Source organism: Petaurus breviceps, unplaced genomic scaffold (genome assembly GCF_028583685.1).
Source record: "Petaurus breviceps papuanus isolate PSGF00001 unplaced genomic scaffold, PetGlider_PUasm1.0 91133, whole genome shotgun sequence".
Taxonomy (NCBI): Eukaryota; Metazoa; Chordata; class Mammalia; order Diprotodontia; family Petauridae; genus Petaurus; species Petaurus breviceps.
This window is the reverse complement of record NW_027187419.1, coordinates 54,609,675-54,622,995: the sequence shown is the minus strand read 5'-3', so window position 1 is coordinate 54,622,995 and position 13,321 is coordinate 54,609,675. Positions and strand designations below refer to the sequence as shown.

Here is a 13,321-nt window from a genome sequence, read left to right as displayed (position 1 = left end):
TGATAAAAAGTAAAATGAGTAGAACCAGCAGAACATTGTACATAGTAACAGCAATATTGTAAGACGATCAACTGTTAATGACTTAAGCTATTCTTAGCAATACAATGATCTAAGATAAATTAGAAGGATTTAAGATGAAAAATGCTATTCATTCCCAGAGAACAAACTAATGGAATCTGAATATAGATCAAAGCATACTCTTTTTTAACCTTATTTTTCTTATGTTTTTATTTTGGTCTATGTTTTCTTTTACAATATGATTAATATGGAACTATGTTTTACATGGCTACACATGTATAATCTATATAAAATTATTTGCCTTTTCAAAGAGGGGGGAGAGGAGAGAATTCAGAATTCAATTTTAAAAACAAATGTAGAAAATTCTTTTTACACGTAATTGGGGAAAAATAGAATACTTATTTTTTTTTTAAAGATAGCTGGATATATAGATCTAAGAATCGTCTGCATAGAGATGATAATCAGCACATAGGAATTGATGAGATCACCAAATGAGAAAATATAGAGATGTGAAGGATGTGATGTGTGCCACCCATGTAGGCTACACTTGACTTCCTTACCAACAAATGCCAATTACACACACACACAATCACACATAGCAAATAAGTCCATATATCCAAGCTAATGGAAAACAGAAATCAGAGAAAATATAGAAATGACACTACATCAGACAATACAGAATAAGTGAACTTTCTCAGAAAAATTATTGCAATAGATAGATCTCTCCTGGATGAAAACTCTAAAATTTTGCTAAATTAACCTGGGTGTTAGACTCTGGCAGGCTTCCTCCTTACATTCTTCTTTAAGACATTCAATCCCAACCTTTTCATTTGCTTTTCCTCTTCCCTGGAATGGTCTCCCTCCACTTATCCCCACTACTGAGAATCCCTAGCTTCCTTCACATCGCAGCTCAGGTACCACCTCTCATACAAAATCTTGCTTGCTTTTTTCTTTTCGGAGGGCAATTGGGGAACAATAATTTTTTTTTTTTGAGGGGGAAGGCAGGGCAATTGGGGTTAAGTGACTTGCCCAAAGTCACATGGCTAGTAAGTTTTAAGTGTCTAAGGCCAGATTTGAATTTGGGTCCTCCTGACTCCAGGACTGGTGCTCTATTCACCATGCCACCTAGCCGCCCCCAAAAGTTTTCTTGATAACCCCAGTTGTTAGTGTTCTCTCATCTTGAAATTATCTTACATATACTTATTTTTGTCATGTCGTGTCTATCAGCAGAACATAAGTTCCTTAAGGACAGGGACTACTTTGTTAAAAAGTAGTTAAAAGTCTTTCATAAAGTAGGCACTTGATACATCCTTATTGGATTTAATTCACCCTTTTTCTTTAATGTGGATTCATTATGATGGATACGACTTGACCAATGGTATTATTTCTTCTGGATTGAAATTTGGGGTTATGTATGAAATCATTGGGACCTGGACTAGTAACCTTGAAAATGTGTAATCTTTAGTCATCCTCACTAAGCAGCTGGCCCAAGAGCAAGAGAAGACTTATATAACCCAATATAACCACATCGTAGATTTAGATCTAGAACCATTCTTTAGAAGCCACCTATTCCAACTCTTTATTTTACAGATAAGAAACCAAGTTATAGAGATTGCTTGTCTGTATAAAATGGCAGAACTAAGATATGAACTCAAGCCCTAGGCATTGTGAGAGCTTTTTTTTTTTATAACATGGTGCTAAACCTCTAGGGCTAGTTGAGGTCACAAGATATGTACAAAGATATATAATTGTTTAATAAATCCTGTCATTCAGACTAAATGTCAAAAGAATTCAGGAGGGAAATCTCAAAGAATCTGGAGCAGTGAGGAAGGTTCATAAAGGAGATTTAATTTGAGTTGAACCTTGAAAGATGGTTAAGCATTAGAGAGAGGTAAATTTTCTTTCTGTCATGTAAAGAATTGGGGAGGGGAAGGGAAGTTCCAAGGAAATGTTGACTTAGATATGATGACATATTCATAGCTCCTGGTTCCATGCGTTTCAGAAAGACTTGTATAAAATTGTTGTTCCATTTAACTAGAAATGATTGTACACCTGACTTGATTACTACCTCCTCTTAGTGCATTTAAGCATCAACCACCAAACTAAAAATTCTTCTCTGTGTATGTGAAAAGCTCTGTAAAATGGGGGTAACAGCATCTACCTCAAAGGTTATTGTGAGGATCAAATCAAATGAGAAACCACATGTAAAGTATTTTGCAAATCTTAAAAGTGCTACATAAATGTTTGCTATCATTTATTTTATTATTATTATGAACACAGTCATTTGTACTTAATAATTCCTGGATACTTATTTCTTTGACTTCCAAGAGTACCTGTAGCCTGTTAAATTGAAAGATTTGCCCATACGTTCAAAAATCCATTTTGTCTTTCTCAAATCCCATCTGGAATATTGTGGTCAGCTCTGGGCAACATATTTTGGGAAGAGCATTTACAACATGAAAAGTATAAATTTCCTTTCCTTTAATATCCACTTGTTACTTCCGTTCTGCTAAGCTGAACAAGTCTAATCCTGGTTTTACTTGATAGCCTTTGGGGGACAAGATACCTATCTTCACGTATTCCAAAGGCTATCAAGTAAAACCAGGATTAGACTTGTTCAGCTTAGCCCCAGAAAGCAGAATGGAAGTAACGAGTGGATATTAAAGGGAAGAAAATTTAGATTTAATGTAAGGAAAAACTTGCTAATCAGAGTCATTCAAAAGGAGACAATGAGTTACTTTTAGAAGGTCTCAGGTCCTCCTTAACTAGAGATTGTCAAGCAAATGCTAGACAACTTATTCGTTGGTTTTTAGAAGAGTTTCTTCCTCAAGTTAAAGCTTCTTCTTCAAGCCACTGAGATTTTGTGGCTTTTTTATATATCTTGTATTATGTTCTAATTATTTTCCAAGTCTTTTTTATAGGTTTTTCTTTTAAAAGTTCCTTGACAACTGGGGTTGCATTTTATGTCTATGCTTTCTTGTTTTGTCTTTGTCTATCATAGCACTTAACATAGCCTGGAAGTAGAAAGATGACTTGGTTAATGAAGTTACCAAAAATAGGAGCGGTTTACATATAATGGCTTCTATGTGCCTGACACTGCTAAGTGCTTTACAAAATATTATTTCATTTGATTCTCACAACAATTTTGTGAGGTGGGTATTCCCATATTACAGATGAGGAAACTGAGGCAAACTGAGGATAAGTGTCTCGGCTAGGATCAAGTAAGTGCCTAAAATGAAATTAGAATTCAGGTCTTCCTGGCTCTAGTCTAGATCCAGAGCTCCATCTACTGGACCACGTAGCCGATTCTGAAGAAGCAATTTAAGAATGATGGAGATGAGTTGAATTGTATTTGAAAACCAGAGGAAAGCAATGGATTGTAGAGGAGCAACTACTGGACTTGGACTAGGGAAAACCTAGTCTCAAATTCTGTCTCTGACATTTAAGAGTTGTGTGACCATGAGCAAGTCATTTGACTTTTCTGAGCCTCAGGCAACTTTCTAGAAATATAAGCTATAAGGCAGTTGTGGCATGCATTGATAGAGGAAGTTCTTGCACCTAAGAAATAAGAGGGGCAAGATATGACTAAGAGGAAATAAAGAAGGTGGTCAGCTTTTTCGGGTAACTTCAATTGTTGTTGGTTGTCCTTCATTGTCTTGTCAGATGACATCAGTACAAATAAATGCTTAGAGGTATGGGTGGTGCTTGGAAGAGACAGCAAACAGGTTTGCTTAGCTGGTATAGAAAGAATAGGCAGGGGATTATAAGAAATTAGGGCAGTCTGATAACATAGAGATGAGCCAGTTAGTCTGGCCTGGAAGAATGTGCTAAGTACAATCAACAAGTATTTATTAATCATCTACTATGTGCCAGACACTGAGCTAGGCAAAAGGAATATAAAGATAAAAACAAAACGATCCCTATCCTCAAGTTTAATTTCATACAAAATAAATAGAAAGTACTTTTTGAGGGAAGCTCTAACAACTAGATGGATCACAAAAGCCCTCCTATGGGTAGCAGTTGAACTGAGCCTTGAAGGGAGGTAGTAGTTCCAAGAAGCAGAGAAGAAGAGAACATTCCAGGCACAGGGTATAGTCTGGAGATAGAATGTCCTGTCTGGGAAAGAACAATAGAACAGTTGGGTTGGAACTAGAGCTCATGATGGGGAGTAGTATGCAATCACCCTAGAAATATAGACTGGAGCCAGACTGTAAGGAGTATTTGATGCCAAACAAAAGAATGTGTGTGTTATTTGAGAAGAAATATGGAACCACGGAAGCTTCTTGAGCAAGGAAATGACATGCTCAGACTTGTGCTTTTGGAATATCAAGTTTGCAGCTGTGTGGAAGCCTGGAAAATGAAAAAGATTGGAGGCTATCAGAATTGTTGATGCTCATTCTTTCTTCTTGAATAGGCCATGACATCAAGAAGGTGATGCCATGGCTTGCAAGTGAATTGGATTTAAGTGAGGAAGGGCTATGCAAAGTCATCAGACTCATATCTATGCTTCTTTTTTAATATAAGTATGTACATGAAAATATAAATAAATTTATATACATGTTCTTTTCCCCTATAGTACTTAAGTTCCTTAAAGGAATACCAAAATAAGGTCACAATGGTCATATGATTTATACATGAAGGGTGATACCATAAGCAAATTAGGAGAGCATGGAATAGTTTATCTGTCAGATATATGGATAAGGGAAGAATTTAGGATCAAACAAGTTATAAAGAGCACTATGAAATGTAAAATTGATTATTTTGATTATATAAAATTTTAAAGTTTAAATGCTTAGAAATTTTGATTATATAAAATTAAAAAGTTTTTGCACAAGTAAAACCAATGCAACCAAAATTAGAAGGAAAGCAGAAAACTGGGGGGGGGGGGGGAATTTTTACAGCAAGTTTCTTTGATAAAGACCTCATTTCTAAAATATATAGAGAACTGAGTCAAATTTATAAGAATACAAGTCATTCCCCAATTGTCAAAGGACATTAACAGGCAGTTTTCAAAGAAATCAAAGCTATCTGTAATCACATGAAAAAATACTCTAGGGGCGGCTAGGTGGCACAGTGAATAGAGCATGGACCCTGGAGTCAGGAGGACCTGAGTTCAAATCCGGCCTCAGACACTTAACACAAAAACTAGCCGTTTGACCTTGAGCAAGTTGCTTAACCCAAATTGCCCTACCTTCCCCAATCCAAAAAGCAAAAAACAAAACAAAAACAAAACTCTAAATCACTATTGATTAGAGAAATCAAATTAAAACAACTCTGAAGTGCCACCTCAAACCTATCAGATTGGTTAATATGACAAAAAAAATGACAAATATTGGAGAGGATGTGGGAAAACTGTTGGATCCAGTAATACCACTGCTAAGTCTGTATACCAAAGAAATTTTTTTAAAGGACTTATTTGTACATAAAATATTTATAGCAGGGTTTTTTTTTTGTGGTAGTCAAGAATTGGACATTGAGGGGATGCCTTTCAATTGAAGAACGGCTGAATAAGTCATGGTATGTGATTGTAATGGAATATTATTGTGATATAAGAAATGACAAGCAGAATGATTTCAGAAAAACCTGGAAAGGTATACATGAACTGATACAAAGTGAAGTGAGCAGAACCAGGAGAACATTGCATACAGTAACAGCAATATTGTATGATGAACTGTGAAAGACTTGGCTATTCTCAGAAATATAATGACCCAAAAGAACACCAAAGGACTCATGATGAAAAATGCCATCTGTCTCTAGAGAAAAGAACTGTTATCTGAATACAGACTGAAGAATACTATTTTTCACTTTCTTTTTTGTGTGAGTGTTCTTGCTCAAAATGATTAATACGGAAATGTTTTACATGATTGCACATGTATAACCCATATCAAATTGCTTGAAATCTCGGGGAGGGAAGGGATAGAATTTGGAACTCAAAACTTTTAAAATAAAAACAAATGTTAAAAACTGTTTTTACATGTAATTGTGGGGGAAATAAAATACTTTTTTTTTAAAGGCAGAGACTGTTTTATTTGCATTCCTAGTGCCGACCCATACTATGCTTTTGACTGGTTGACACAGACCTTGTGGGAGTCTAGTAAGGGATCAACACCAAAATTGTAGGGAATTATTGAACGAAAAACTAGGAGATTCCTTAGAATCCTTTATGATCAAAACCCAGACTAAAGTAGTGCCTGATGGAGATACATGAACATGGCCTATTTTTATAATATGTTAAAGGGACTATTAACAGATTGTTTACTAATGGAGTTTGAGGGCCTGAGTTCAAATTCTTCTTCACACACAATACCAGCTATATGACTTAATCAGGAGATAGGAACTAAACCTATGATTTCATTGGCATAAGATGAGGAAATTGCCTCACCCATGCAGGCTGGCACTTTCTTTGTACCTTTTAGTCTCAATGAGTTATCTAGGAAACTGAGAGCCTATGTGATTTGCCCAGGGTTAAAAGTCAATGTGGTTAGCAGGACTTGAACCCAGGAATACTTAAGTCTTCAGGTTCTGTTCTCTATCATATTTTGCCCCTGCTGCCTCTTGACCATACAATGACACCAAAAAACATTTCTTGTCTTCAAGTTTATGTTCTACTGGGAGGCAACAACAGATACCCAGGATAAATTAAAAATATATACAAGATGAAAAGTACTGAGGAGATCACTTTAAAGTCTGAACCACACAAGTCACTTAACTTCTAGTCTCCCCACCCCACAGCCCAATATTAGCAAACATTTATAAAGTTTTAAGGTTTTCCAAGTGCCTCTCTATGTGCAGCTGTGTAGTCAAGTCAATGAAGATGCTACTGAATCTGCTCCTTGTCAGAAAGAGCCAAGTTCAGGATTTAAATTTTTTTTCTGTAGCTAATAAGTCCCTACTACGTGCCAGGCCCTGTGATAAGTGGGAACAAAAACCAAAAAAAAAGTCCCTGACGTAAAGCTCAGAGTCCAATGGAGGAACCAATATGCAAACAACTATGTACAAACAAGATACATCCAAGATAAATTGTGGAGGGAAGCTATGTCTCACAGGGAAGGCTCTAAGTTTAAGGAAAACAGGGAAGGACTTCTTACAGAAGTTAGAACTGAGACTTGAAGGAAGCCGAGTAAGTCAAGTGGTAGTGATAAGGGAAGTAAAAATTCCGGGCATGTGGGGCAATCAGAGAAAATGCCTGATTCTGGAAATGAAGTGAGGTTTGGGGTTTTTTTTTCTGCAAAGTTTCTCAAAATCAAGTCGAGAAACATTTATTAAATGCCTACTATGTGTGGGGCACTGTGCTAAGTGCTGAGGATAGAAAGAAAGTAAAAAAAAAAACAGCTCCTTCTCTAAAGATGGTTCACAAGCTAATGGAGAGTGGAGGGAGTTTCCGCACCGGAAGGCTCCCTCTAATATGCCATTACAGATTGAGACACTCCACCCCCTCCAAAAAAAAGTGCTGGCCCTCACTAATTATTAACTGACGGTAAGGCCACTTTCTAGACAGTGCCTAGCACTTTGCTGTTTCAGGAAAGGTTGCTGGTCGCTTCCCTGCCCGCTGAGGTCTGTCTCCCGGACCCTTTCCCCAGTACGATGCTGGGGGTTACGCTGGGGCGCGTGCTTGCGCTTCTCGGGGGAAGGAAAAGGAAAAGGTCACCACTCCCTCCTTTCCCCAGACGGCAGTCCGGGACTCAGCGTACCCCGGCTGGTGGAAGCCAGAGAGGCAAAGGTCTGGCCGTTGCTGTTCTCGCGAGACCAGCGGCGACGGGGGCGGGAGTGGCGGCGGCGGCGGAGGTATCACCGGAGTGGCTCCTTGGTTCCTCAATCCCTCAATAGGAAGGCAGCCAAAGTCCTCGCGCTGACACTTCCGCGAACATGGCGGCAAGTGCGCGGAGAGCGGCTTTAATCGCGATTTGGGGCAGTCGTCTGCGTCATGGCCTCTCCAAGGGCCGGCAGGCGCTTCCCCGGCCAGGCCCCCTGGCTGTGGCTTTAGCGGGGGCAGCGGGGGCAGGAGTAGGAGTGGTCTGGTACCAGGGACACCTAGAACTCCCAGCACGCCATTGCCTGACAGTCTTTGCGCAGGTAAGACTGAATACCCCTGCGTGAGAGGAGCCGCCCTGGGGGCGGGGCGTGAGACGAGGGGCGGGGCCTAAGGGGAGAGGGCTACTGGGGAAGGCGCTGTCCTTCCCGCTCCCTGCCCCGAGGTGGGCTCTTAATTAACGCTTTGCTGATTGACTGTTGATTGAGCGATTGTGATGGGCTGGAAAGGGATTAGGATATAAAGTAAAAGAAAGTGACATTTTTGGACGATACTTTATACCTAGGATAAACCCCCCTAAACTTCCTAACCTGCCGAGGACCACGGAAGGGCTGTTGTATTTCATTTTAATTTTTTCCCTCACTCCCTCTCCCCGTGCACCCCACCCCCCAACCCTCCGGCTCCGAGGTCTGAGGTCTCTGACTCATTGATGAGCAGGGGTGGAGAGAGTAATAAGAATCCTTTTGTAGGCTGGTGGTTTCTGAAAATTACACATAAGTGCAGGGAGTCATTCATTCGGAGTTGAAAGTATTTGAAATACACCCACCCCCACCCCCCTTCCCAGAATTCCCTTAATCTGTGAAAATGACACCATGGATTCTGTCAATAATGTTTTAGTTTTTCCTGGCGAGTGGAGTATCAAAATCTTTGCTCAGAAAGAGGCTGCATCTTTGTGAAGTTTTGAAATAGTCTAGCCTAATAATACTTATTATATAAATATTATCCATACATTTTCCAAATCCAAATGTATGTTTTTGGTTTTGTTTTTTTACTGGAAAAAAAATCAAACCTGCTGACAGGGTAAGGGAGAATGGAAATGTACAGGTTGCCCCAAAAGTCTTGCTGCAGTTTTAAACTAGGTTGAGGTAGTGTTAGCACAAAGGCCTAGGGTCAGGAAGAGTTTTCAGCTCCTGCACTAATCTCAGACACTTACCCTGGACAAGTCACTTAACCTCAGTCTGCCTCAATTTCCTTATCTGGAAAATAGGGGTAATAGCACCTACTTGCCTGGGTTGCTGTGGAGATAAAAGGAGAAAGGATGTTTGTAAAATGCTTTCCCAACTTTAAAGCACAATATAAATGCTTTTATAATAATATATATAATAATTTATTATATATTTTATATTATATATTTTATATTATATATAATATATATTTATAATAATATATATTTTATAATAAAATATAAATTATAGTCATTATTATTACAACAGCACTAAGATTTTTGGGATTTCTGTATATTTGTAAATAAAGGTGACAGAAAAAAACAAAGAAAATGAAAGTTTTTAGAACAAAATGTCAAACTTAAATTATGGTTCTATGAAAATTATTAAATATAATATAAATCAGTAGACTGAATAAGACTGTAAGACTCAACAATGTACTCTTCGAGTTTTATGCCTTTAAGTCAGGACATAGAAATAGAGATAGAGAAGCTTAGAGGTCATCTAGTCCAACTCCCTTATTATTGGAGGAAATCCAAAGAAGCAGAGTGACTTACTCAGTCACACTGTAAATGGCAGAGCTAGTATTTAACATTTTCTGTCTCTGAATCCATTGTTCTTTCCCATACTTTGCAGAACTCATCATAATTATTACAAAATAGTAAAAGACCAAGTGTACTTTAAAAATTTGAGAAAGTAGTGACTTTATAGCACTTTTATAGGCTTCTGACAAATATATGTATTTCCTTGATTACAATTTTTATGTATTTTTTTCTTTGGGGATTTTAAAATTTGCAAATTTTCTAATTTGTTTACTTTTTGCAGTAAATTTATTTTTTACATAGCCTTTAGATGTATTTGGTACTTGCCTCACAAAAGCTTAGGGATTATTCAGATAAAATAGATTTAAAAGCAGGATATGCAAGTAATCTGGCAAATGATAATTTGGTATTGTAGAACAACACCACATAGGTAAACAATGTATAGTTCTTCCCCCATTTCACATTTGTGAACATCCTTACCAGTTGTGGAAAAAGGAAGTAACAGTGATGTCCAAGAAAACCATTTAACAACCTTATGACAAGATGTAGCAGCAAGCACCCCAAGCATCCTCAGGGTTGCTGCCAACACAGGTTCTTGGATCTGCTTTGATAAAGGAAAGCAACTCAAAATGGGTTAACAAGCTTACTTTAATCAGTCAAATATGTATCGTTTACCTAGTTCAGGGGGAAAAGGTCAGCACCCCAAACTTCAGAATATACAGACAGAATTATCAAGACAGAAACAGATCAAATAGACAGATTTCCAAACTGTCCAACCATTACATCCATACCAAACAACATCTGGGTTTCAAAGCCTAGCCGAGAGTTTCATCAAATCACAGAACACTTCTCAAAGTGAGCCCCAAAACAAAGCTACACATCAGGGCTTATATAGCCTTCTCCTGGCCTCAGAGAATGTAACAACTTTATTGACTCACTGGCCAATCAAGAAGTATCTACTGAAAAACAAGCCACCCACCCCAGGCTCCAGGTGCACTTTAGCCTAGGGGAAGGGAAGATCTTCAAAATTTACATTCCCATTACACAAGATTAGCATTTTAGACTTATAACTGGTTTTTCTAACTGCTATCTTGTCACTTTTCCAATTTATTCAGTGTATACAAAATAATACAAAATCAGAAACAAGTGAGGATAAGGGTAAACAATATCAAAATGAAAAGACTACATGTTAATTATATTAACTTGTTGAAAGAGGAATATACTTGAAAGAATTTGTAACTGGAGAATTCTTGGGCTGTGTACCTGAAGTTGTTGGGTTTTTTCCCTAATTGACTTTTTTTTTTTTCACTTCCCAAAGACATTGCCTTTTACAGCAATGGAAAAGTTTAGAAGAGGGGTGGATTTGGAAGGAAAGATAATAAATTGTCTTTGGACATGTTGAATTTGAGATAACAACTTATTAGACATTCATTTGAAATGTCCAGAAAAGTCATTGCTGATATGAGACTGAAGGTCAAGAGAGAGATTAGGGCTGGATATGTAGAACTGAGAATCATCTGCATAAAGATGATGATTGAATCCATGGGAGCTGATGAGAAAACCAAGTGAAATAGCATAGATCAGGAGTTCTTAATTTGGAGTGTGTAAATTTGTTTCTTTGATATTTTGATAATCATGTTTCAGAATAATTGGTTTTCCTTGTAGTCCTATGTATTTTATTTTATGCTTTTAAAAATATTCTGATAAATGGTTCTTGGATTTGAACAGACTTAAAAGAGGGCCATGAAAAGTTAATTCCTATTCCAGAAGAAGAGAGAAGACCTAGAATGCCTTGGGGCAGGAGTTAGGACCAAGAGAAAGACTGTGATCCATGTACTAAACTCATTGAGGAAGGAAAGAAAAAGTTCTTGGTGGATAGCAATGACCACCAGGATATGGGTTGGATGATAAATTTGAATCGAGTGAACCTCAAAGTGGGGAGAGGTTGCTTAGTATTGGCAGTAGAGGGGGAGTCTAGAAGTGGCAGTGGAAAATAAGAGGAATTCCATCTCCCTACCCCAACCAGTGAATTGGGGGATATGGCCTAAAACAGTAGTTCTCAAACATTTTTGTGTCAAGACCCCTTTACACTTATAAAAATTATTGAGGACCCCAAAGAACTTTTGTTTATATGGGTTATGGCTATAAATATTTACCATATTAGAAATTAAAATATCTTAGTATTGTTGATCTTACTAACCACATCCCCCTTCAGACTACACACTGACCTAAAATACAACCATTCCTGGGATAAAGTATCATCAACATGGAGCCAGGTTTCACTGAGTACCAGAAGATGGAAAGAGTGATAATGGAAAAAGTTCAAAATTAAAACAAATTTGTTAATTACAGAGCAGGTTTTCCAGAGAGCACAGTAGAAAAGATAGTCAAATCTAATGTGGGACTTCACAGGGGGATGGAGTTAGAATTGAGGGGGATAGGAAGGGAGTAAATAGTTGAGGGTGAAATTGGTAATTCAACAGCCATAGTTCAGAATCACTGTGATGAGGAGAACATGAGGAGGTAGGAATATGTTTACTATTGAGGAATGAGTCCAAGCAGATTATCTATATCCATGGTTGAAGTGAGGTTCCTTCTGCCCTTCTTTCTCATGAATAGACTTCCACTTCTGAACAATAAGGTATATTCTTTGGAAAGGAACAGTCTTTAAAAGACAAGTAAAAGGAATCAGTAAACATTTTCAAAATAAATGGTGTTATAAATATTTTTCCTATTTTCAGTGTGTTGTTTTTACTTAACCTCCCTAGGAGACACCTATAAATTTGCTTACATCTGAGAGTTTTCTTTCCCCTAAAAATTTTCTTTGTATACTTCTTCTGGATCTTGTCTTTGGCCCTTTCTTGGCTGGGGGTGGGGGGGATGGGGAGCACCAAGATAATGTAGACAAGAGCTTTGATACTTCTTAGCACCTGCTACTATTTTCACCTGATATCTTGTTGAGTCTCACTAACAGGGAAATAGTTAAATATGCTTATAGGTTTATGCTCTCAAAAAATTTAATGAGGTGATAGCAACTTGTATGATTAAGTGTCACAGAACACTTTCCTCATAATGATACAGAAAGGTACCGTACCATTATACCAATTTTAAATATAAAATGAGGCTTGAAATTTTCCTGTAGTCACATGCTGAGTTCATGCTTTCTGTGTTGCCACACCCACCTTTGCTCCACCCACCAAAAGGAAAAGCCAAACAAATCCTATGAAACACTTATTTTTGGTAACAGATCAAAATATCAGCCAATGGGGATAGTTGGTTTTAGATTTTTTTTTTTTAACTAGTAGGAAATGTGATATGAAATACCTTCGTTCTGTAGATAGATTTCATAGTACTCTACTCCTAACAGTTTTGATGACAGGAAACAAATCTTCAGATTTCTCTACCACTCCCTTTGCCTATTCACAATTAGTTGGGAATGCATGTTAAATTGTGTAATTATCCATGGTAATAGTGTATAGGAATGGTATAGATAATAGTATTGCATATAATTTGAAACCTTCATTTTAGTGGATAGTCACCACCAAACCTTTCGTCAGCTTAATAAAGTATCATAATATTTGACAGAAATGAAATTCCTCTTTGTGCTTTTTTTCTTGCTCATACATGGCCAAAAGATAGGAAATAGGAGAAAGGACATAATCTGTAAATGGATTTTTGCAGTGAATAATATGATTATGTGGTAGCTCTTTAAATTCTATATGAAGTCATATGAAAAGGACTCACATGAATCAAAAAAGAAGTAAAACAAAAAAGTTTTACTAACCTAA

The 13,321-nt window shown here is 37.5% G+C and overlaps 1 protein-coding gene and 2 long non-coding RNA genes across 5 annotated transcripts in view; 1 reads left to right on the top strand and 2 right to left on the bottom strand.

Annotated features, from left to right (window-relative positions):
• Positions 1-7,846, bottom strand: part of LOC138155586 (uncharacterized) — a 46,442-nt gene extending 38,596 nt beyond the window's left edge. Inside the window, exon 1 of the long non-coding RNA XR_011166881.1 lies at positions 7,710-7,846. This is a non-coding gene — a long non-coding RNA (uncharacterized lncRNA). The remainder of the gene's footprint in view (positions 1-7,709) is intronic.
• Positions 7,847-7,884: 38 nt separating this feature from the next.
• The window catches only part of MICU2 (mitochondrial calcium uptake 2), a 201,140-nt gene continuing 195,703 nt past the window's right edge, over positions 7,885-13,321 (top strand). For all 3 annotated transcript variants that reach the window (XM_069080876.1, XM_069080875.1, XM_069080874.1), the window contains exon 1: positions 7,885-8,091. In XM_069080876.1, the coding sequence (XP_068936977.1) occupies positions 7,885-8,091 (207 nt within the window). The remainder of the gene's footprint in view (positions 8,092-13,321) is intronic.
• LOC138155585 (uncharacterized) lies at positions 8,379-10,962 on the bottom strand. The gene is made up of 3 exons (XR_011166880.1): positions 10,014-10,962; positions 8,982-9,063; positions 8,379-8,528 (listed from the first exon to the last, which is right to left on the bottom strand). It is a non-coding gene; the product is annotated as an uncharacterized lncRNA (long non-coding RNA).